The sequence below is a fragment of the Lycium ferocissimum genome, chromosome 5 (genome assembly GCF_029784015.1).
Source record: "Lycium ferocissimum isolate CSIRO_LF1 chromosome 5, AGI_CSIRO_Lferr_CH_V1, whole genome shotgun sequence".
NCBI lineage: Eukaryota > Viridiplantae > Streptophyta > Magnoliopsida > Solanales > Solanaceae > Lycium > Lycium ferocissimum.
The window spans coordinates 26,386,590-26,409,334 of record NC_081346.1 but is presented as its reverse complement, the minus strand read 5'-3'; the positions used below and the strand labels follow the sequence as shown (position 1 = coordinate 26,409,334).

Sequence of the window (22,745 nt, the reverse complement as noted above, 5' to 3'; positions counted from 1 at the left end):
GTAAAAGTGCACGGAGGAAATAAATTTGTGTAGGAGAATTAAAATTAAACTGCATACGTCTACATATGAAAAGAGAATAAATATTCAGTTAGAACGTGAAAAGTCAAAAGTGAACAAATAAAAATGCACGGAGAAAATAAATGTGTCGGAAAATTAAAATTTTAGTGCATCCGTCTATACATGAGAAGGGAATAAATATTAAGCACTATGACATATGTCCACGTAGGATTAAAAAATAGTTGGGTAAAATGTACAAGTTATATAGCTATAGCTTATGGTACAGGCATTCATTACGTGTACAAGTTGTAAAGCTTTTGGTACAAGCTGGGTATGCTGTGTTCGTCCCTTTAAGGCACTTATATATATTACTAGCAAACTATGCCTGTGCGATGTACGGGATCCAACATTATTAATTTGGTTACTCAATTTAATTAGTCTTTATGATTTGTATATTTTGCAAAGGATATCGCGATTCTCCTTAGCGAGTCTCCATATTTTTTTTTTCTTTTCCTCTTATTACGAACACTGCTTTAAACAATTGCACCAGAAGCATTATAAATTGTACTATCCACTTAGCCCCTTTTTTCCTAATCACACTTGGGCTTATCTCATTGGTGATTTCATTTATTTGCTCTTCTACTATTAACATGTGTACTTCAATTTTCCTTCTTCTACAACACGTGTTCCCCTTCTTAATTTGTATACGACATCTAACTTCCTTGGTTATGTTATCTGTTCTTTTTCTTCGTCGTCGTTCTTCAATACTGGATTTTTGTACTAACTTTTAGAAGTTAAGTAGTATTAATGTTAAACTTCTGAAATGTACACATATTAATCCCTGTTTAGAGTACAATTTCAGTTGCTTTTTGTACAACTTATTGTTGTTGTGTTCGTCCACTTGGGCGTTTGTTGTTAAAAAATAAAAATAAATTGTCTTATTTTGGTTATGTCCGCCTCTTTTCATATTTAGTAAGTTGACAATTCAAATATCCTACATCTCAAGTTTATAATCACAAGATTCAAATGATATTTTATTATATTATACAAATTTTTAATTTAGAACCATAAAATTTGAAAGTCTATCTTTATTTCTTAAACTCTATGTCTAGTCAAACATAGACACTTAAATTGAGACAGAGGGAGTAGATGCCAAATGAAGGAAATGAAAGGACAATTAAGATACTGCGGACCTGTGGAGACTTAAAAAGTAAATATACAAGAGGTAGAATTAATGTTCAACTTCTGAAATGTACACATGTTAGTTCCTACTTATAGTACAATTTCAATTACTTTTTGTACAACTTATTATTGCTGTATTCGTACACCTCGGGCGTTTATATATAATAAATATAAGAAAAATATAGAATAAAAAAATAGATATATATTTTTAGTAATGTGGCCAAGTAATATTGGACGAAGGGAGTACTTCATTTGTTAATTCTTAAAGAACGTGAAAAGTCAAGTATAGTAATGTGATCAAGTAATATGCGACGAAGGGAGTAGTTCATTTATTAATTCTTAAAGAACGTGAAAAGTCAAGTAATGGGGCTAAGTAATATGGGACGGAGGGAGTACTTCATTTATTAAATTCTTAAATAACGTGAAAAGTCAAAAGCGAACAAGTAAAAGTGCACGGAGGAAATAAATGTGTTGGAGAATTAAAATTGAAGTGCGTATATCTATACATGAGAAGAGAATAAATATTCAGCAAGAACGTGAAAAGTCAAAAGTGAACAAGTAAAAGTGCACGAAGGGAATAAATATGTGTCGGAGAATTAAAATTGAAGTGCATACGTGTATACATGAGAGAGAATAAATATTCGATAATTTATGTGCTATGACGGATATCCACGTGGAATTTATTAATTCTTAAAGAACGTGAAAAGTTAAAAGTGAACAAGTAAAAGTGTCAGGAGGAAATAAATTTGTGTTTGTAGGAGAATTAAAATTGAACTGCATACGTCTATACATGAGAAGAGTATAAATATTCAGTAAGAAGGTGAAAAGTCAAAAGTGAACAAGTAAAAGTGCACGGAGGAAATAAATGTGTCGGAGAATTAAAATTGAAGCGCATACATCTATACATGGGAAGGGAATAAATATTAAGTCTATTATGACATACATTATGTCCATGTGGGATAAAAAAAATAGTTGAGTAAAGTGTCTGGCAAGTTATATAGCTTTTTTAAGATAAACATTCATTGTGTGTACAATTTATAAAGCTTTTGGTACAAGTATTTGATGCTGTGTTTTGTCTCCCCCTTAGAGGCTTATATATAATAGAAAAGAAAAATGTTACTACAGCATTTGTTAGTATACTAATTTTTATACATGTGCCTCGCACGTAACATTTAAAAATAAAAATAGAAATATGGAAAAATAAATCTAAAGAGTTACGAAAAATAAATTGTGTACAGATTAACATTTTAAAGTACATAAATTTCAATAATTTACGTAAAATGTGTCATTAGTTGTAACCGAAAATGTATTCATATCGTACGATTTATAAAGATATTACTCTTTTAATTAACCATGTGTCGTGTGTGTTTTACTATCGCAGTTACTTTTAAGTTTTAAGATTACTTATATGAATAAAATGGTGTTATACTGCGTCTCACTATTCACGAAGTTCATTGTAGAGGCTCGTTGTTTCCTAGATTACATAGTTGATTGGCAGATCTGACTATCTGAAGTAGCCTTCTAATAGCTAAGTGATGTATTGGATGTTTCTTTGCTGATCACAGTTATGGGACTTGTCCATTACTTTCTTTTTTTTTTTTTTTCCTCGAGCGATAAACGTTTACTGTGGTGATAAAGCAGTTTAACAAAAAAAAAAATGGGGCAAGGAAGACTTCTGTAAGTATAGGCGAAGACATGGTAGATCAGCATTAGAACTTTCCTCACTTTGTGCCCTTTTACCATAGGAAGGAGGAAAGAGTTATCTTTGAATATGTCAATAATGTCTATTTTTTACCTATCTACACGCTCTGACATTATTATTGTTTATGGAGTATGTGATTTAGGTTGAGATGGTGGTAAGTTAATTTTAGTGGTGGCAAAATTAGTCTACGAAATATGACTTGTCCAATTCGTCCAAGTTTAATGATCCGTCTGTTTATTAATTAGTTCACTTTGACTCGTTCAATTCAGTCCATCTAAAGTTGTGTTGATTAGCAAATCTTGACTCAGCCCATCACAAGCCAAATAACATTTGGGCAGATTAATCTCGTTCATTTATTAACTCGACTCATTTTTATTCGTCCAATTTAATTCAATCTGCCCATTTAACACTCAAAATTAATGTGTACAACTGAAAATAAATACGACAAATTATAAAAGGTCGGAATAACCCACCTGAGAACCTGATTTACAATGATTTGTTATAAGTAATTCAAATCAAATTACTCTGACCAGGGGTTCAAATTTGATTCAAAACTTGCACTATTATTTTTTCTAATTCAGATTACGTTTTGTCCTCTCGTTCTCTAGGACGATGGCGGAACTCGATTACCGCGTCTAAAAGCGAAACATTGAGATCACTAATTTAAATAAGAATGCTTGATTCTGTGCGTAAAAACATTGTTCACCGTGAACGCTCGTGCATACGAGAGTATACTTATTCAAGGTACACAAGACTGAGCTACATCCATAACTCAGTGAAAAACAATACAGGACAGACCAGAAATGTCCTCCAGAGATTTACATGAATACATCATGATTTCGAGTACAAACCAGACTAGGAAAAAATATGCCTGGATCCATCAAGAGCTCACTCAATAGTTAAAAGCAACAAAATGGCAAGGCTCTAAGCTACGCTGCTAGGACGTGACTCGGAGTACTCTACCTCTGAAAATCAAAACTGGTACTTCTTTATCTTATTATATGTTCCTTGCTTGGTACATTTTCTCACCGGGAGAAGAAAAACAAGATAATTGCTGGCTAGCAACATAAAAATAGTATCGCTGTAAATGCAGCAACCCTCTCAAGATGTACTAGTGCTGGATTCAGTTGACCACTTCCAGACTCTAACTTGACCTGATTCATCACCAGTAAAAAATAAACCAGCAGGACCGATCTCGATTCGACGGACACCCTCCTTGGAGAATATCTTCCCCCTCTCGGAAAAGCTAACCAGAAGAAGTAATGGTGTTAAAAGCTCCATTCAATAATAAGAACTAATTATGAGTTCCAACAACAAAGAGACTTGAGTGTGAAGCTTACGATGGCAAATCATAGACGCGAATCGTGTTGTCATTGCAAGAGCAGAGCAATACAGGCTTTGCTTCTGAATCATGCATGCCACAGAGGGCGAGCAAACCCTGAAGATCAGATAACATTGTTAAATGACAGAGAGAACGTCTCCAAAAAGGAAAGAACCTCTCATTGTTTGTCAAAGAAGGGGAAAAAAAAAAAAAAAGACATCTAACAATACATCATTGGAGTTGGGACAGACAAAGCAGCCAAGCCTCATTTTCTGCTCTATATGCAACTTACTCAAATCAGCGAAGCAGTAGAGAAAATTTGAGTACAATAGTTTAGAGTTACAAAGTTGTCACAACAATTATTTCCTCTGCCAGATTGATGTTAGAATATGGGAACAAACTCAAAAAAAAGTGTAAATTGTTGGCTGATATCGGGCACCGACATGCTATTTTTTTCAGAAATGAAGATGGATAACCAGAAATAATGAATATAAAATGTTCTAGAAATCAAACATTTCTCAAAATTAAGAAGATATCATTAAAAAATTCAGAAATAAACAAAAAATAATACTGTAAGTAAAAAGGCACTACAAATCAAATATTTCTCAAAATTCCAAAAACTTGAAATAAAAGAAAAAACTTATTTGATCACCAAAATAATTATAGTGCGGTATATTAGAGGTTTATCTTATTGTAAGTAATATTAGAGGACTTTCAAATTTCCTACTATTTCAACAGTTAGCTTTACATTTTATCGACATCAACTTTAAGAAAGATGCTCCTCAAAGCCCCTATGATATTTTTTCATGCCAAACTGTCCAAGATATTCTAAAATGAATCCAGGTTTTTCTCAGTTCCTTCCTCTGTCTCTGCCATCTGGATACTGCAAGTTCCAAATTTAATGGATGTCCTCCATTAAGTTTGAGGAACATACACCAGCTTCTCCACATACTTTTACAGTGCAACCAGATGTAAACTGTTTCTGTAGACTACTCATAAAATATGTTCCACTCAACCTCCCCCCCCCCCCCCCCCCCCCGCGCCAAAAAAAAAAAAAGAGCCCATGTTGCACAGTACGCAGCTTCTCTGCAAATCGTTCTGTGTCAATCAAGCATTCTGTAGGATAGTACAAGCAAAATAAGTTACTGTTATTGGTGCATTGGCTTTCTTATCTTCCTCCAAGGCTATTTAGAATGTCTCAAACATGACCTTACAGAAATTTACCACCCGCCCCCAAAAACATACCAGAGCATTCACTTTAAAGAATCACTTCGGTCTTCAATCAACCTCACCTCCTTTAACTGTTCTAGAAGAAAAGTAACGCTGCGAATCTGTCCAGACTTTGAATTTTCCAGATCCAATTCCTCCACAGAGATATTCTACAAGATGGACGTCTGGACAACCGTCCACATAATCAAGCACACCTCCTTTAATGTTCCAAAAGAAAATAAATTCTATCAATCTCCCAGTCATTCTAGTTCGTCCTAAATTGGGGATTCTACTTGCTATCCACTGAGACATCCTGGTAGAGAACTTTCTTCATTAACCACAAACATATATAAATCTGGCAACCTGTCTTTCAAAGTAAATATTGTCTATCAATATATCTGACAAGTGACAACAAAGTTAGCCTTCCTCCTATCAGATCAGACCCTGTCTAGGAACTCTTCCCGGAGACTCCTAATGCACTTCCAAATTGCAACTCTGTGGGATAAGGTACCAGGTCTAGCACAGCAGTCTTTTCAATCAGTCGATCTTGAAATATGTTTTTGTGGTGTCACACTCCCAAACTCCAGTAAAGACACAGATAAATGATCAAATGAAATTCCAGGCTACACTCTTTGATTTCAAAATTTAGAAGTGTCATCTCGTACATTTGATAGAACAAAATCTATTAAGTCTAGAAACTAAGGTATAGGTATCCCTATTACTTCTAAGATGCAAATTGTCCTCCACGAAAAGGAGGACCATTTAAAGAGAAATCCAAAACCCTTCTGAAAAATCTAAATTGGCTTTGTAATTCTGAGAGCACCTGTCCACACTAATATTAGTCTTTGCTGGTACTGAAATCACCACCCATGACTCATGGCCAGCTCCATAACGCTTTCAACGTGAATTCTAACAAAAGGCCTTTCTTCCATTCTGTTCTTGAACTGGGCCTTATATGCCAGGAAATAGCTTAGATCTAGTGTTTTTTTTTTTTTTCTTTGAAACTGGTAAAGTTGTATTCCTCAGCATTAAGGGTATGCTGGCCACCTCCAAAAAGTGAGTAACCAAAAGAAAAGAAAAAAGACTTACAGAAAACCTAGTAAATCTACAATCTGATCTGTTTCCTCTATACAAAGTTGTTTACACCAAAAAAGTAAAGATACAATACAATTCCATTTAACTTTCTGAATAGAATTGGATCTATCTTCAAAACATCTCCCATTTCTTTCTCTCCACACAGTCGACCATATGCAGGCTGGTATTATCCTCCACCACCTTTTCTGACTTTTGCTCCCTCCCCTTCTAATCCAGCAACTGAACAGATCCGAAGTGTGCTCTGGCATGATCCATCTTGTATTAGAATGTTTGATAAAGATTTCCCAAAGATGGGCAGTGAACTCACAATGAAGAAACAGATGTTTGTTAGTTTCCCTGTTTTGTTGCAGAGAAAACATCTGGTGTTTGTTATGCAGATGTTTGTTATGCAGGCTGGTATTATCCTCCACCACCTTTTCTGACTTTTCCCCTGTTTGTTAGATCTAGTGTTTATTCGTCCAAATCAACGAAATAAAATACCAAGCAACAACTTTTTTTTCGTAACACTCCTACATCTCTTGTCCAACATCACTACAAACTTGCTCACTTTTACTTCTATTTCCCACCTACCCAGTAGTTTCGCTAGGCGTATTTCCTTTTTCAATAACATTATCCAGAGAAAAAACGGTTGATTGATCTCATAGACAACTATCTTATTTCTTTTTTGTAAGATGATATTCTCATATCTTTTCTTATTAAAGCTGAATAATAAATTAACTTCTAGATTCTATCTGTTTTAAAAATCAAAATAAATCAATATTTGTGTAGAATTTAATTTATATTTTAGCTTTTATAGCTTGAGTAGTTACTGTCTTTATTTAGGAACTTCAACATAATCAGTATACAATATCAGAGCAAAACACACAAGTTTTCAGAATTCAATTTCATAATAAATAAGTTTCATCACAAGTTTTGCTTGGCCAAAAGACCCTGTAGAAGGATTTCAATCCTTGACTCCCTTACGAACCGTTTTACACGATGATATTACAATTTCGATATTCAAATAACATACTTGTCTTTTTGCTTTCTCAAATAAATTCAAATATCTCAATTTTAAAGAAGTGTTTTGTAAAAAAATCTGCAGTTTCAAATATAACTTTGTATTTTAAACAAAATAGAGCCACTCATCATCCGAGACCAAACTAGAAGTTAAAAAAGTTCTACTTTCATGCTCCAACCACCATTTATTTGGGACAAGAAGATATCAGTTTTCTTTTTAGTTTCTACCATGTATATATTATTCTTCTAGTAATTATTCAAATAACATATCTTTTTGCTACAGCTTCCTCAAAAAAAAAAAATCAAATATCTCAATATTAAAGGAGTGTTTTGTAATTTTTTATGCAGTTCCAAATATAACTTTGTATTTTAAATAAAATAGAGCCAATCATCATCCGAGACAAACTAAAAGTTAAAAAGTTCTAATTTCTTGCTCCAACACCATTTATTTGGGGCAAGAAAATATCAGTACTAGATGAATTGATGATCTTAGAGCAAAACACTGAAGGCAGACAATTGAACATCACGGAGGCTAGTCAACTGACAAGTCAGAAAGCTGAGATACAACAGCTGGCCAAGATAGAGGAGATCTCATGGAGGCAAAAATCTAGGTGCCTTTGGCTCAAGAAAGGGGACAGGAACACCAAATTTTTCCAGAAGATTGCTAATTCTAATAGGAGATCCAATTGCATAGATAGACTTCTGGTGGACAATGTGATCATCGAAGATAAGGAGACAATAAAAAGGAACACTTGACTTCTTTAAAAAACTGTACACTGAGCAAGAAGACTGGAGGCCTACTATCAATTTCGAAGGAATTGCTTCCATCACAGCAGAGGAAAGCAGTAACCTAGAAGCAGCTTTTGGAGAGGAGGAAGTGCTAGCAGTCATTAAATCATGTGCCCCCGACAAAGCCCCTGGGCCTGATGGTTATACTATGGCCTTTTTCCAGAGTTCTTGGGAATTTATTAAAACAGACTTGTTAGCAGCTATGCAACACTACCATCAACATTGCTGGATGGTTAAGTCTTGTAATGCTTCCTTCATTGCACTTATCCCTAAGAAAAAAGGAGCATTGGAGCTTAAGGATTACATACCTATCAGTCTAATTGGAAGCATATACAAGATCATTGCTAAAGTTCTTGCAGGAAGACTGAAGGGAGTGTTGGGGAAACTGGTTTCAAGTCAGCAGAATGCCTTCATCAAGAGGAGAGAAATCACAGATGCCTCACTCATAGCTAATGAGGTGCTTGATTGGCAATTGAAACAAGGGAGTGCTGGATTACTTTGCAAATTAGATGTCGAAAAAGCCTTTGACCAACTGAATTGGTCTTATCTCATATCTATGCTCCGACAAATGGGGGCTGGTGATAGGTGGATTAAATGGATTCAGTTCAACATTTCTACTGTGAAGTATTCAGTTCTAATCAACCGAAGCCCAGTAGGATTTTTCTCTTCACAAAGAGGCCTGAGGCAAGGTGACCCCCTTTCACCTTTTCTGTTCATACTAGCTATGGAAGGGTTGAGTAGAATGTTGAACAAAGCCAAGCAATTGCAATGGCTAACTGGTTTTGATATAGGAAGGGATAGAGCAGTCAACATCTCCCATGTGCTATATGCAGATGACACTTTGGTCTTCTGTGGGGCTGACAGAGAGCAGATCCTCCATCTAAACCTTACTAATATTTGAAGCAATTTCAGGTCTCCATATAAACATGCTCAAGAGTGTGATTTATCCTGTAAATGAAGTGCAGAATATTGAGGAACTGGCAAACATACTGGGTTGTAGAACTGGTATTTTTCCAACCACATACTTAGGACTTCCACTAGGGGCTAAATATAAGACAGGGGGCATCTGGAGTGGAGTCATCGAGAAGTTTGAAAAGAGAGTTGCTACTTGGCAAATGCAGTACCTATCAATGGGGGGCAGACTAACATTGATTGACAGCGTGCTTGATAGCATCCCAACCTACAGTATGTCACTACATCCCATTACCAGTAAGGCTTTGGAGCAATTGGACAAAACTAGAAGGAATTTCCTTTGGCAAGGGAATAACACCGACCATAAATTTCATTTGGTGCAGTGGCCAATAGTCTTGTTACCAAAAAAGCTGGGTGGCCTCAGCATTAGAGACTTATCACTGTACAACAAAAGCCTACTAATGAAATGGTTATGGAGATACACTCAGGAGGAGCAGAGCCTTTGGAAGGATGTAATTATTGCCAAGCATGGAGCGTTAAACCACTGGTGCTCTAATATCCCAACAGAGCCATATGGGGTTGGTGTCTGGAGAAGTATAAGCAAGTTATGGGAGGAGTTCTCACAACACCAACACTTAGTAGTAGGGAATGCGCAGCATATCAGATTTTGGAGAGAGAAATGGTTAGGCGACATCCCTTTAATGGTTGCTTATCCCAACATGTTTCAGTTATCAAGGGAGCCAAACTCTACAGTTCAACAACACAGAGAAAGAAATTCATGGAACATCATCCTTAGAAGGAGTGAAACACCAGAACAACTCAATTGGGGAGAAACAAGGAACGGAAAGTTCTCAGTTAAAGCAGCATACAAGCTTCTAGGCCCACAGAATGAAATTACAGCTCATTGGCCTTGGAAGCTTATATGGAAGATCAAACTGCCCCCTAAGATCAGCTGCTTTAGCTGGACTGCACTTCATGAAGCTTGCTTGACTCAAGACAATCTAGCTAGAAGGACGTTTCAGATGGCTAACAGATGTTATATGTGCATGAAGGAAGCAGAAACTCACAACCTCTTATTTCTACAGTGTCCAATAGCAGCAAATTTATGGAATATGTTTTTAGTACTTTTTGGACTCAAATGGGTCATGCCTCAGAGTATCAGGGATGTTTTTGTAAGCTGGAGTTGCTGGAAAGTTGATAGTGCCATCAAGAGAATCAAGAAGATGATCCCTACAGCTATCTGTTGGAGTATCTGGAATGAAAGGAATAGAAGATGCTTTGATGGGGTATCAACTACCTACCAATCTTTAAAAGCTAAATGCCTCATGTTTTTATATAGCTGGGTTTATTTATCTCCATTAGATGCCCTTGTTACCTTTCTGAACTTTGTCAGCTCCCTGTCCCTTAACTAGCTATATAAAGGAGAGCTGGCCCTTTTGCTATTCTACTTTTGTAACTACTATGCATCTGCTTGATGCCTGCAATGAAATCATTTACTTCATCAAAAAAAAAAAAAAGATATCAGTTTTCTTTTTAATTCTACCCTTTTTTTGTATCAAGTTCTTTTTAGTTCTACCATGTATTATGTATATATTACTCTTTTAGTAATAACTCTATATAACTTTCAATAACGTCAATGTAGTATGACTTTCTGTTCTAGGAGGTATATTGAAACACAAGTAGATATTTATTTCATCAAAAATAACCTCAAACCATTTTACTCTTCCCTATCAAACAAATTGATAATCCTAAGCTTCCGTCCATTTTTCTTTTCTACGTTCTCTCTTTGCTCTAGCATATCATTTCGGGAAGGTAAATTTTAAAACTTGGTCTTCACTGAATGAGTTTGTTTCAGTTTTGACTAAATTAATACTTCTAGTATACATTTTTCCAGATGATATGTGAGCATATACCAAAGCATCAGAAAGTAAATGTTGACAGACGAAACAGTCTCACATACCCGTTCCTCTTGATGAGTATATGTAACCTCCAGGTTCCCACTCTCATTAGCGGCCCAGACCTATAAAGACAAGCATAATCAGATCGACACAATATTGGATAAGCTTAAGACGGCTGAGTTTCAAGAAAAAGAACAAACATAAACCTTTATCGTTTTGTCCAGTGAACATGATAAAAGAAACTGATCCCAGCATAGAACAGACATAACAACACTTGTATGATCTGTCAAGATCTGTAGACACTGAAAAGTTTCAAGGTTCCATACCTGAAGACACAATACCAACAGTAATAAGAACAAAAAGGTCGCAACTGCAAAGTTTAGGTCAAAATGCAGAACTCTAAATTCCTAGCTGTATCTACTCATCAAGAGGAAATAGCTACACATAAGATGACATAAGAATCCACATCGCACTCCGACCAACTTACTCTTATTGAATTGTCCATGGAACCAGAATATAGTCTATTAGCTCCAACGACCAGTGATACCACATGATGGGTGTGTCCAGTCAATGCTCTGATTGGATCAAAATTGTTGGTGCTCCCATTATATTTCCATGCCAATATCCCATCCTGCAGTACTTCCCAGTTAATTTACAGACTGAGCCAACAGGTTGTATAGACATGCATACTTATGTTCGATTTTCCTTTATTTAGTAAACATATAAGTAAACATACACACTTACCTCCGTACCAGCAAGGAGCATATCATTGCCAACAACAAGAGCATAGACTTGTCCAACTGGCCCATTAAGACTGAGGTCAGTTGCTGTTTGAGTATTCCATGCCTGTAAAGTTATCAGATACAATCCGTGAAGAAAGGAATGGAATACACTATATTAAGAGTGTTGTACATTTTTGCAAATAGATCTGCATATGTCTATGTACGGGATGCCCAAGTTGCGGAGAGAGATATGAACTTCCAGTAAAGAAAGCATAATTATAAATAATTATGTTTGACAGCTCACCTTGACAAGATTAGTTATTCCCACAAAAATCCATGGCCCTTCACTCAGCATACAACCTACTTCACCATCAAAATCGACAACCCCTGCACACTACAACAGGAGGAAACCACAGCATAAGATTCTTTCATGATCCTCCAAAGCTAGAGAATTACAGTCCAACAAAGAGAACAAATCATGATCCAGTGGAAATTTTTTGGCAAGAGACTACTTAACTACCATTCAGATGGAAATATGGAAGAATGTTTATCACATTGACAAGATGTCTTTCCTTTAAATTCAACTTCAAAATTACTTTTTCCCCTTTCTAGGAAGCTTAGAGTTTCACACCTTGTTTTCATACAACTTGTCAAACTGAATCAATCTTTTCTTTCCGTTTTACTTATTTCAGGAACGCAGAAGCTTCATATTTTATGACCTTAACAAGCTAAACTGGAGAAAGAATCTCCTTATTCTTGGAATTGCTAGTGCAGATTTTAATGATGACTTTACGCAGGTACAACAAGGAAAAGAGGAGCAAAGTGCCAAATTACAAAAGACAAAGACCCAACACCAAATTAGGGTCGATGTATCCGCATAGCAGCCGCATGAAGGGAATAATATGCAGAAGTTCAAAAAGGAAGACCCCTAATTCAAGAAACTATACGCCAAGAGATCAAGTACCAGGGATTGAGACTCTTGGGTTGCCATCTCTGTCATGAGCCTCAATATCAAGCTCACACTATTTAAAGGCTCACACAAAGACAAAGACAAATATACTTTCATCTCAGCTTCTCAAGTTCTTTGCTCTACTTTTAATACGCATTGTATTTCTGAGTGATATACTGTGTACACAAAAAAGAGAGGAGAGAAAAATTGTAGTTGGAGAGGCATTGTATCAAAAAAATTACTAGAGTTTGAATGTAGACGTAGGAGCTCCACTTTAACATCATTGCACGAAGAACACTTGCCAAGAGCTACAGAGAAAACCCTTGCAACCCAAGGGGACTGGACTAAGTCAATTACTTTCTGCAGTTTACTTCCAGTATTGTTTATCTCAGTCACAGTTGACTACTGAACCTAATAGTCGACTAGAAAAATTACAATTCACTCCCCTCTTGCACTTTCAGGAATGGTTTATGCTATTAAGATATGATGCAACAAAAAGATAACTGTACTATTCTTGAGAAAGGTGATCAGTTCACATAGTCGGGAAAGAAGCAGAGCCAAGCAAGTAACATTATTTCTTAGCTTTTTCCCGGTGAATTTTTATACAATATCGGGATTTCAAGCAAACAAGAGAAGATTCATGTTTTATATTCTCGAATAATCGAAAGGGAAAAAAGTATGAGGAGAACCTGCCCAGACTGGCAATCCCACACTCGTACTGTCTTGTCCGTACTCCCGGAATAAAGCTTATCTGAGCCCGATGGCAAAGCAATCCCTGTAACAACCTGTTTCAATAACCAATTTAATTAAGGGATTTTTACCCAAATAAATTCACAACCCAACATAATATATTACACCAAAATATCCATATTTTCAGTTTACATTCGCATAACCAACTCTTTTTTTTTTTTTTTTTCGTTTCCCACAACAGTGCTTATACACACGGTATACAACATTATACACTTAATGTAAACAATGTGTCCACCTTACATAAAGTGTATAACTAATCCCTGCATTACTAATAGACCCAATTCAATACTAATCTTATACACCCTACCAAACGACCCCTAACAGTGTTCCAACCAATACCGAAAGAAGTGAGAATGAGTCCTGGAATTGTTGGTATAATCACCTTTTTGTGGCCTTCAAGTTGGCTTAACAATGTGAAGCAATCTCCAGTAGTCCATGAATGCAAATACCTACATGTATCTCCATATGTGCAATTCCCTTTAACCCAATAATTACAAACTTTCTCTGTTTTCCTGACAACTGCTGCACCTCCACTTCTCCCCCATGTATTATTAAAATTGGGATTCCTTCGCATCCCACCTCTATTATTATTATCATTCTCGTAAAACCCATGAGGCCGCTTCGACGACGATGACGACATCCCATTATTCCCTTGTTGCTGATGATGTGGCGGTGGTGGTCCTTGTGATTCTCTATGTAAGAAAGGACACGGAAATCTGTTACATCTTCCTGCTCTCCAATGAATACATACTTTTGGCTGTCTGTTATTATTACTGTTGTTGTCCCCTTGTTGTTGTTGTGATGAAGGAGGACCTAACCGCTGGAACACGCGTTTGCTTCCATCCATTTCCATTAACAATACTCTCTGTGTGATGGTTGAATTTGGGAGTTTCTTCTTCTCAGTGGATCTTTGGGAGACAAACCCTAATTTTGGGTTTGATCATGACAAGCAGGGAATGAAATTGATTAAATGAATTGATGATGATTGGATATTGAGATATGAGAGCAGATTGAAATTGATTGCTAGGGTTTTGGTGAACTGGGAAACCCTAATTTTTGGGGGTTGAAGAAAGTGAATTTGGAGGAGTAAGGTAAGGTAAGGTAAGGTAAGGGGAGAAGAAGGATGGGGCCCCAAATTTTGTATTTGTATAGTACTAAACTAAAAACCACGACAGCGTAAACTTTGCGACCAGACCAGGTAAGTAACGGGATTATTATTTCTTTCCGATATATAAGACGGGATTACTTCTTTTTCTTTCTTTTTTATTTAACTAATAATTGCTTTTATTTTCTTTTCTAATTATTTGTGTAAAACTATGAGTTTTAGAAAGTAACATATAATAATAAAACTTGTTCTTCCTTTTTATTTCATATTTGATATTTCATCATATTATTGGTTAATTATCTTCCTCTCTGAGCAAAGAAAATCTATTGGTAATTTTATTAGTTTTTGGGAGTTTAAGTCTGAGTTTTCCTAAACTTTCTTTGTTAGCAATAAACTGTGAATATTACCATAACAAATGAGAAAGCTTATTACGAACTAAGAGCATCTAGAGTTCTAAGCCACCTTCTAGGAAGGGTGCCCAAAAGAGCTAAACCACGAGAAGAAAAAGTAGCCAAAACCAACAAAATGACTCCTAATTACAAAGTCTATGTATTAAAACTTGACAGTTCTTGGCTTTCCTAGAACATGAGAACATGCTTGTCCTCTCTAAGTTTTTTATGTATCTGTGCAAAAATGAACTTTGTTTTACACTCAATTGCCTAAACAACCTTCAATTCCTACCTTATCAGGTAAAGTAAATGATAGCTTCGCCAATAGTAGCTCTACTTCCTTCTTGAAATGTTTCTAATGTTTGCCTTTGATCCAATGCAAACTCAACCTAGCATTTTTTAGGGAAGAAAAATACCAGTCCAATTGATCTGGGCATCTCGAACAGTATTAATCTAAACACAATCAGCAAATTGATGTTGGTGAGTCTCTGGAACATTCATGTCACACAAACAACATGCATTGCCCCATCAACAAGTATATGTAATCTTTGTAATTTCTCCTTAGTTAACAGCTTATCCTGATAAGCTAGCCACATGACCAATCTCTGTCTAAGTAGCATCATAGCACTCCAAAGTAGCTCTGCTTCCTCAGTCTGATCATTGTTCCAAGCATAGCAATATAACTATTGGACATTGTAAGTGTCATTAGTAGTTAACTGGTGATTGCCTCTGCTGTACCAAATATTTGATCCTCTCGTTTAGTGCATTCAGTTTCTTTCAGTATCAGCTACAGCGTTGAGGTGAATGATGCTCCCAATTAATCCGACAAGACTTCATATAAATCTCATGAACTATTTAACTCATAAAACATCTTCTTTAGTAGCTAGTTGCCACAACAACTTAACAATAGATGGCATGTTCCATTGTCTGTGCCCCTTTATGTTTAGACCACCACACTTCTTTGGATACTAACCTTATCCCAGGCAACAAGTGATAATTTTCTATAGCCCTATAGTTCTCCCAGAGATACTCCCTGCATTTTTGTGTTTATGTCTATAATCACACTTACAGGTAAAATAAACACAAGGTCTCAAATGTTGTAAATAGAGACAAGTACAACATTAATAACTTGTAATCTATCAAAGATAAGAGAGTTATCTATAGTAGCCAGTATTTATTCTTTCATTTCTATAATTTTATCCATTAATTGATGATATTCCACCTTACTCCACTTCTTGGAAAATAAACACAACCCTAGATATCTAGTAGGCATGGAGCCTAAAGAAAACTTATACTGTTCAATATTCTCTATTGAGTTGCCACATTGATACCTACCAAGAAAATACTTGATTTGTCCAGATTAGCCACAAGCCCAGAACTTCATTAAAGTGAGTCCATAATTCTGTTGATAGAAGACATATTGTCTTCACAAAATAGCATCAAGTCATTAGCAAAAATTAGGTGTGTGACCCTAACATATTTGCACATTGGATGAAACTGGAAATCCGATAGATTAGATTTTCCTTGAGGACTCTAGCCACGTACTTTATTCCCTTGTCTTCCTCTCAAAATAATCATGCCCTCTCCATTCACTTTGACAATAAACTTAATTGAAATAACACATCACATCATTAACTAAACAAAAGGACCACGAAACCCATAGCCTTTTAGAGCCTCTTCCAGAAACTCCTAACTAACCATGTCATATACCTTCTTTATCAATTTTCATCAAATATTTAGAACTTTTCTTCCTATTATAGTGTCTCAAGAGGTCATGACAGATCAAAACATTGCGCATTAAAGACCACCCTTCAACAAAAGCTGCTTGGTTTTCAGCAACTCTTACAAAAATTGCCTTCCTTAATCTCTAACAAATGACTTTAAATATACATATGTATATGACATTACAACATAGATGGGCCTACATTGACTAGCATAATGGGAGCCTCTACATTTGAAATTAGAGCAATGATAGTTGAATTGATCTAATTTGGCAGTTAGCCATTTTCAAACCTTAATGGACAATTTTTATAATCACACATATATTATGACATATTTAAAATAATAAATTTCAAAAAAAATTATAACTACTCAATTGCTATAATATATTTAAAATAACAAATTTTAAAAATCTTCATTTTCTTTAAAAACTCAACCTACAATATTTATGTCCACCTAAAATTGACCTCATCAGAGCTGATGGATGATGTCACGTTTAAAGTAGTAGAAAGAGGTGGTATCTGCATTATTATGTACACATACACAACGCAGAAAGGTTAGGGCGAATAGGTATCAAAAACAATGATAATTAAATCCAATCCAATCCAACCTTTAAAATTCAAAAAGCAAAGGAACCCAACCAAACAACAAAGCACCAAAGAAAACTAAAAATATATAGTCGTAGTAGTAAAAAAAAACAACATAGCACAACGCAAAAGACTCAAATATACAATTTTTATTATTGTGTGTAGGGGTTGGGTTTAAGCTTGAAGGCGACCACTCCACAGGTGGTCTCTCCTGTGGTTTGTGGACAAACAAATTCCATACCCACTTTCTGGTTTGGCATTTTGGCTTCCCCTTCTCTTCATATATGTTTCTTCTATCTCTGATTTGTATAAAGTTGTAGTCTTTTTATGTGTTTCTTGAAACATATGGATCTGGCTGTTTTTCTTTTTTTCCAGGTCAGGTTGAATTAGCCATCTTTCTTTCTGTGTGGTTTCTGCTAATGGGTGTTTGCTGAATTGTTTTTCTTGGTGAACTGTAGTGTGATTTTATTGGCTAGTTTGGTTTAGTTGTGAAAATGTGTAGAGTACATTTTTTTGAATTTTTATGTTTTTTGGTTTGTTGTTTTTGTTCTTTTAAGTTTGTGACGGTTGTAGGATCTGTCCAAAGATATGATTAGCTGAATTTTGTTTGCTACTGTGGTTTTTTTCTGAAAGTTGTTGTTTTATAAAGAGTAAGAACTACTATTTGTAGTGTGTGAATTTGGAATTGAATTTGTGGTGTTTGACTTTTCAGATCCAGCTGATCTACAAGGATGGAAAGAGTTTGCAGCTTTGAGTTTGATTTTCTACTGTGATTAGTTGAATGCCTTATGTAGAACATGTGTTTCGACTTTACCATCTTGTTGTTGGAAGCTTCTTTTACTTTTAGTATGTTGACCAAATTGATATGGTCTATTCTTATGTGAACCAAAATCAATTACTTTGACTTGGAAAAATTTGTTTTTCCACTGTTGGAAAGGCTTATCTTCGACAAGGTAGTCAATATTTTCAAGATTGGAGGAACGAAAGTTGAGATCTTGATTAGTATCCTCTGGATATATCGGGTTCATTTCTCGTATGGCTGTTGCCAAGAGCAGCAACAGCAACACTGAATCATCACTTAATTCATGTAGTTGCTATAAAGTTGCAAACCTGAGTGATACCATTTTGGATGCGAGTCATACTGCTAATCTGCATGATCGTTACGTTCTCGGAGAACAGCTGGGGTGGGGCCAGTTTGGGATAATTAGGACATGCTCTGACAAGTTCACTGGAGAGGTGTTGGCCTGTAAATCAATTGCTAAAAATAGACTGGTGACTCAGGAGGATGTGCGAAGTGTTAAGCTTGAAATTGAAATAATGACCAGGCTTTCTGGCCACCCGAATGTCGTAGATCTCAAGGCGGTTTATGAGGAAGAAGATTATGTACACCTAGTAATGGAGCTTTGTGCTGGGGGAGAACTTTTCCACCAGCTTGAGAGGCATGGTAGATTTTCCGAGGCTGAGGCTAGGGTTCTCTTCCGTGACCTAATGGAAGTGGTGATGTACTGTCATCATAAAGGCATTGTACACAGAGATCTTAAGCCGGAGAACATTCTCTTGGCTACAAAGGGTTCTTCTTCTCCGATAAAATTAGCTGATTTTGGTCTTGCAACCTACATCAAGCCAGGTAATTTCTCTTTTCCTCTGAAAAACCTAATATGCAACAATATTAATACTTTTCCTTGGAAAAGGTTATGGCCTAGTGGTCAATGAAGTTGGTTGAGAACCATGAGGTCTTAGGTTCAAATCCCAGCAGAGAAAAAACATTAGGTGATGTCTTGTCATTTGTCCTAGCCTTGGTGGACAGAGCTACCTAATACCTGTTGCTGAGGGGGGGATGGCAGGTATCCCGTGGAATTATTCGAGGTGCGATGGGAGGAAGCTGGTCCGGACACCATGTTTATCCAAAAAAAAAAAAAAAAAAAAAGATCATACATATTCTTGAAAAATTTATGCATTATCACACTTTCTTGTCCAGGTCAAAGTTTGCAAGGTACTGTTGGCAGCCCATTTTATATAGCTCCAGAGGTCCTGGCAGGAGGTTATAATCAAGCAGCTGATATCTGGAGCGCTGGTGTTATTCTTTACATTCTTCTTAGTGGAATACCACCATTTTGGGGGAAGACAAAGTCAAAGATCTTTGATGCTGTCAGGGCAGCTGATTTGCGGTTTCCTTCTGATCGCTGGGATACAATATCGTCTTCAGCAAAAGAGCTGATTAAAGGAATGCTATGTACAGATCCTTCTCAGAGGCTTACGACTCAGCAAATTCTAGGTAGGTTATCAATGCTAGATATAATATCGAACTAAAATACTTGTTACCTAGATAGAAGTTAGAACTGATGAATGACGTTTGATGCATCAAGAGAATGCAAATTTATTTGTGTCGGACATCAGTAATTGATTGGAAAGGATAGAAAGATCAAGCACATCTGCTTGTGAATTTAGAATGAACCTAGTAAGAGTAGAAGTGGATTAGAAACTGTGAAAACGAGAATATCTAGAATTCATTAGAAATGTTACTGCATCAGATCTGTACATTTCTGAAGGACTTATTATTTTACGTTCTTCTCAAAATCATTCTTATTACTGCATGATATATCATATTTGATACCACACCTTGTGTGTGCTATCAACCCGCCTCTCAAGATGAATACTTGAAATTCCTCAGTCGATGGACTGAATTTTTCTTTCGTAAGCTGGAATTTAACTTTGGAAGATCCAATTCCTAAACTGATTTTCTCTGATTGAGATAGGTTTTGCCTTTTATCTCAGTAGTGAAGTAGTTGAGGATGTATCAGTTGGGCAGCTTACTTCTTTGCCTTACCTCAAACTTTATAATCTCACTCTTAACAGATCATGCATGGGTACGGGATAGCTCTCCGCATTTCAATGAGCCATGCCTTGAAGTGCATTCAGATGAAGGCTCCTCCTGTTGCTCTTCTCTTATGGCTCGGAATCAGGATATCAGTTTTGGGACAGGCTCTGCCATTTTAATTGATGCCCAATCGCCAAAATTCACATGCCGGACATCATTTTCTACGTTACTAACAGAACACTCAACAACTTCCTATGGATCCGCTGTATTCTCTTTCAGTAGTACCGGTGGACCAAATGGCCATGACTTTGCTTCTCCTGTTCTAACACTGCCGAGTTTTACATTCTTCGGCTCGAGTTTAGTTGTTGATCAAGGGAGTTATGAAGTTGATTTATCTGTTACAACATCTGATGTAGATTTACTTCATAAAGGTAATTTTACAGTTTCTTGTTTTAATTTCATCTTAAAAGACCACTATATCCCAAACTATATGGCTGCCTAGAGTCCGAGCATTTAAAGGGAATTTTTCATTTTTGGCCCATCGGCTGAAATTAATTACGGGCTCTAGCCAAAATATACAAAAGCTATACACTGATTCTGTATATTATATGTATATTTATGTATATTTTGTGTATACAATATGTATATTTATAGTTTATATACAAAGCCTATACATTTGCTGGCTATTATTCTTTCGAACGGTCCAAAAATGAAATTATCCCGAGTTTAAAACCTATTTTACTTGTGTCACAGATGCCAGCGTGGAACAGGTGTTTATGCTGTCAGACTCTCCTGTAGGCTTTGAGCAAGTGGTAAGAGATAAGACAGCAGAAGTTAGAAAGAGTGGATCAAATGGATCCAGAACCCTAGGCATCCAGAGCAGGAGGAACCATACAATTGGTCTCGGCGAATTTGAGCAGATTGATATTGTGGTGACTGAATCAGTTATCCGATGGGCATCGTGCACGTGTCTTCCTACTGCCACATCACTCAGGTCTTCTCTTGTCTGTTGAAAGTGTAGATGAACTTGACAGTAGCTTGTGCTGAGAAAAAGAATCGTTAACCATTATGTTTCACTTAATGAGGTCACGTAACATGTTAGATTTCATGAGCTTCTGGATTAAACCCTCAAGCTTATTCGCAACTCGCAAGTTTGATTTTGGTAATGTGGTAACACAAAATGATGTTTTCTTGAGTTACAAAGCTTTTGTTCATCGTTAATGTGAAGGGTAGTGAGTTAATTGCTTATGAGGCGTTCAAATGTGTAGAATGTTTATATTTCTTGATATCCGACGAGTTTGCATGGCGATCTGGCATCTGTGTAGCATCTCATTTGCTGTAGTCCCAATACCCGTATTTGACATACATTTTGACTTGTTGCATGGACTTGTTTTCTCAAATCCTGAAGCTTATATAAACAACAATAGCCTTCTATTACTGCAAGGTCTTTAATTAGAGTTAGTTTCAAAAATGCTGCACAGGATGAATGTAAAACATTATCTTTAAGAGTTTTAGGTTGTATATAAATTGATAGTGTAAAAGTTACACCATCACTGCAATTTAGAGCCTGTCTGGATTGGCATATTTTAAGTGCTTTTAAGCCAAAATAGCTTTTAAGCACTTTTGTAGTATTTGGGTAAAATAAAAAAGTGCTTTTAAGAAATTGTTTTAAGCCAAAATAACAAAAATAAACCAAAGTCATAAGTTAGAATTGCTAGCTTATGTAATTGGTAGCTTATGACTTTTAGCTTATAAGACAAAAGCCATAAGCCAATCCAAACGAACTCTTAATCGGTTATTGCAGGTTGTTAGTCTATTTTCTAGGTTACTATTATCATGCTTGATGCGGAGAGCTACATGTTGTAGGTCAACTTGACCTAATAGTGCAAAACCTCTTTTACACTCTCAGTGCACAAAACATAAACTCTATTCTTAAAGTTTTGATGTGGCTTGTGTTCTCATTTACTTCAAGAATACAATTAGTCCTTTCTTGTAATTGCCAAAGAGTTGACGTTTTGATGTGGCTTGTGTTCTCATTTACTTCAAGAATACAATTAGTCCTTTCTTGTAATTGCCAAAGAGTTGACTTTACAGTTGTTTGGGTGTGGTTTTTTTTAATTTTGGTTTCTCAAGTAATAATATAGTATTAGTTATTCATTGTGCAACCATGTGGTAGACAAAATGATGGGGTTTTTCCGCGTTGACATGTCCCAAACTATTATTTAAACTACAGTATTTTGGGGTTTCTCTTTTTAGATTGGGGCTTTGGGGAGTGGTCTTGTTTCCACCCCACATGGCCATGGAGAATCAAATATTGGTGCAAATACAGTCAATTAGCCTGGACATTGACAATAATAATGGGAAATGTGGATGTGAATATGGATGGTGGCGGGACCATACAACTTAATAATTTTTTTTTTCTTTTCATAATTTGTCATGTTTATGCTTTCCACGACTCTATTATCCTTTTTTCTCTGTCCTTGTGGGTACGCTTCTTGTACAGTTGTGTTTTTAAAGTAAAAATTATACTATTAGCCACTTTTAGGGCTGCCATTTAGAATATATCCAACGTAGGTAAAGTAATTGAAAATAGTCACAACTT

General features: G+C 36.1%; 2 protein-coding genes across 2 annotated transcripts; one reads left to right on the top strand and one right to left on the bottom strand.

Annotated features, from left to right (window-relative positions):
• Positions 1–3,540: 3,540 nt before the first annotated feature.
• LOC132056613 (zinc finger CCCH domain-containing protein 48-like) lies at positions 3,541–14,621 on the bottom strand. Its single transcript, XM_059448890.1, has 9 exons — positions 13,908–14,621; positions 13,465–13,560; positions 12,131–12,220; positions 11,849–11,950; positions 11,592–11,735; positions 11,311–11,430; positions 11,167–11,226; positions 4,222–4,319; positions 3,541–4,127 (listed from the first exon to the last, which is right to left on the bottom strand). Exons 1-9 carry the CDS (start codon positions 14,376–14,378, stop codon positions 3,983–3,985), a joined length of 1,326 nt encoding a protein of 441 aa, XP_059304873.1. The 5' UTR covers positions 14,379–14,621; the 3' UTR covers positions 3,541–3,982.
• A 3,529-nt stretch (positions 14,622–18,150) lies between these two features.
• Positions 18,151–21,389, top strand: LOC132056612 (calcium-dependent protein kinase 26). Its single transcript, XM_059448889.1, has 4 exons — positions 18,151–18,952; positions 19,304–19,600; positions 20,182–20,574; positions 20,897–21,389. The coding sequence occupies exons 1-4, from the start codon at positions 18,361–18,363 to the stop codon at positions 21,154–21,156; spliced, it is 1,542 nt and encodes a 513-aa protein (XP_059304872.1). The 5' UTR covers positions 18,151–18,360; the 3' UTR covers positions 21,157–21,389.
• Positions 21,390–22,745: the final 1,356 nt, after the last annotated feature.

Excerpts from the sequence above, each read along its gene's own strand:
- LOC132056613 (XM_059448890.1), bottom strand. The coding sequence starts at position 14,378 with ATGGAAATGGATGGAAGCAAACGCGTGTTCCAGCGGTTAGGTCCTCCT. Across the intron at positions 12,221-13,464 it reads GGGATTGCCAGTCTGGGCAG|TGTGCAGGGGTTGTCGATTT; the intron begins GTTCTCCTCATA and ends CTCCTGTTGTAG. Across the intron at positions 11,431-11,591 it reads CCATGGACAATTCAATAAGA|GTATGGAACCTTGAAACTTT; the intron begins GTAAGTTGGTCG and ends TTGTGTCTTCAG.
- LOC132056612 (XM_059448889.1), top strand. The coding sequence starts at position 18,361 with ATGGCTGTTGCCAAGAGCAGCAACAGCAACACTGAATCATCACTTAAT. Across the intron at positions 19,601-20,181 it reads TACGACTCAGCAAATTCTAG|ATCATGCATGGGTACGGGAT; the intron begins GTAGGTTATCAA and ends CACTCTTAACAG. Across the intron at positions 20,575-20,896 it reads TGTAGATTTACTTCATAAAG|ATGCCAGCGTGGAACAGGTG; the intron begins GTAATTTTACAG and ends CTTGTGTCACAG.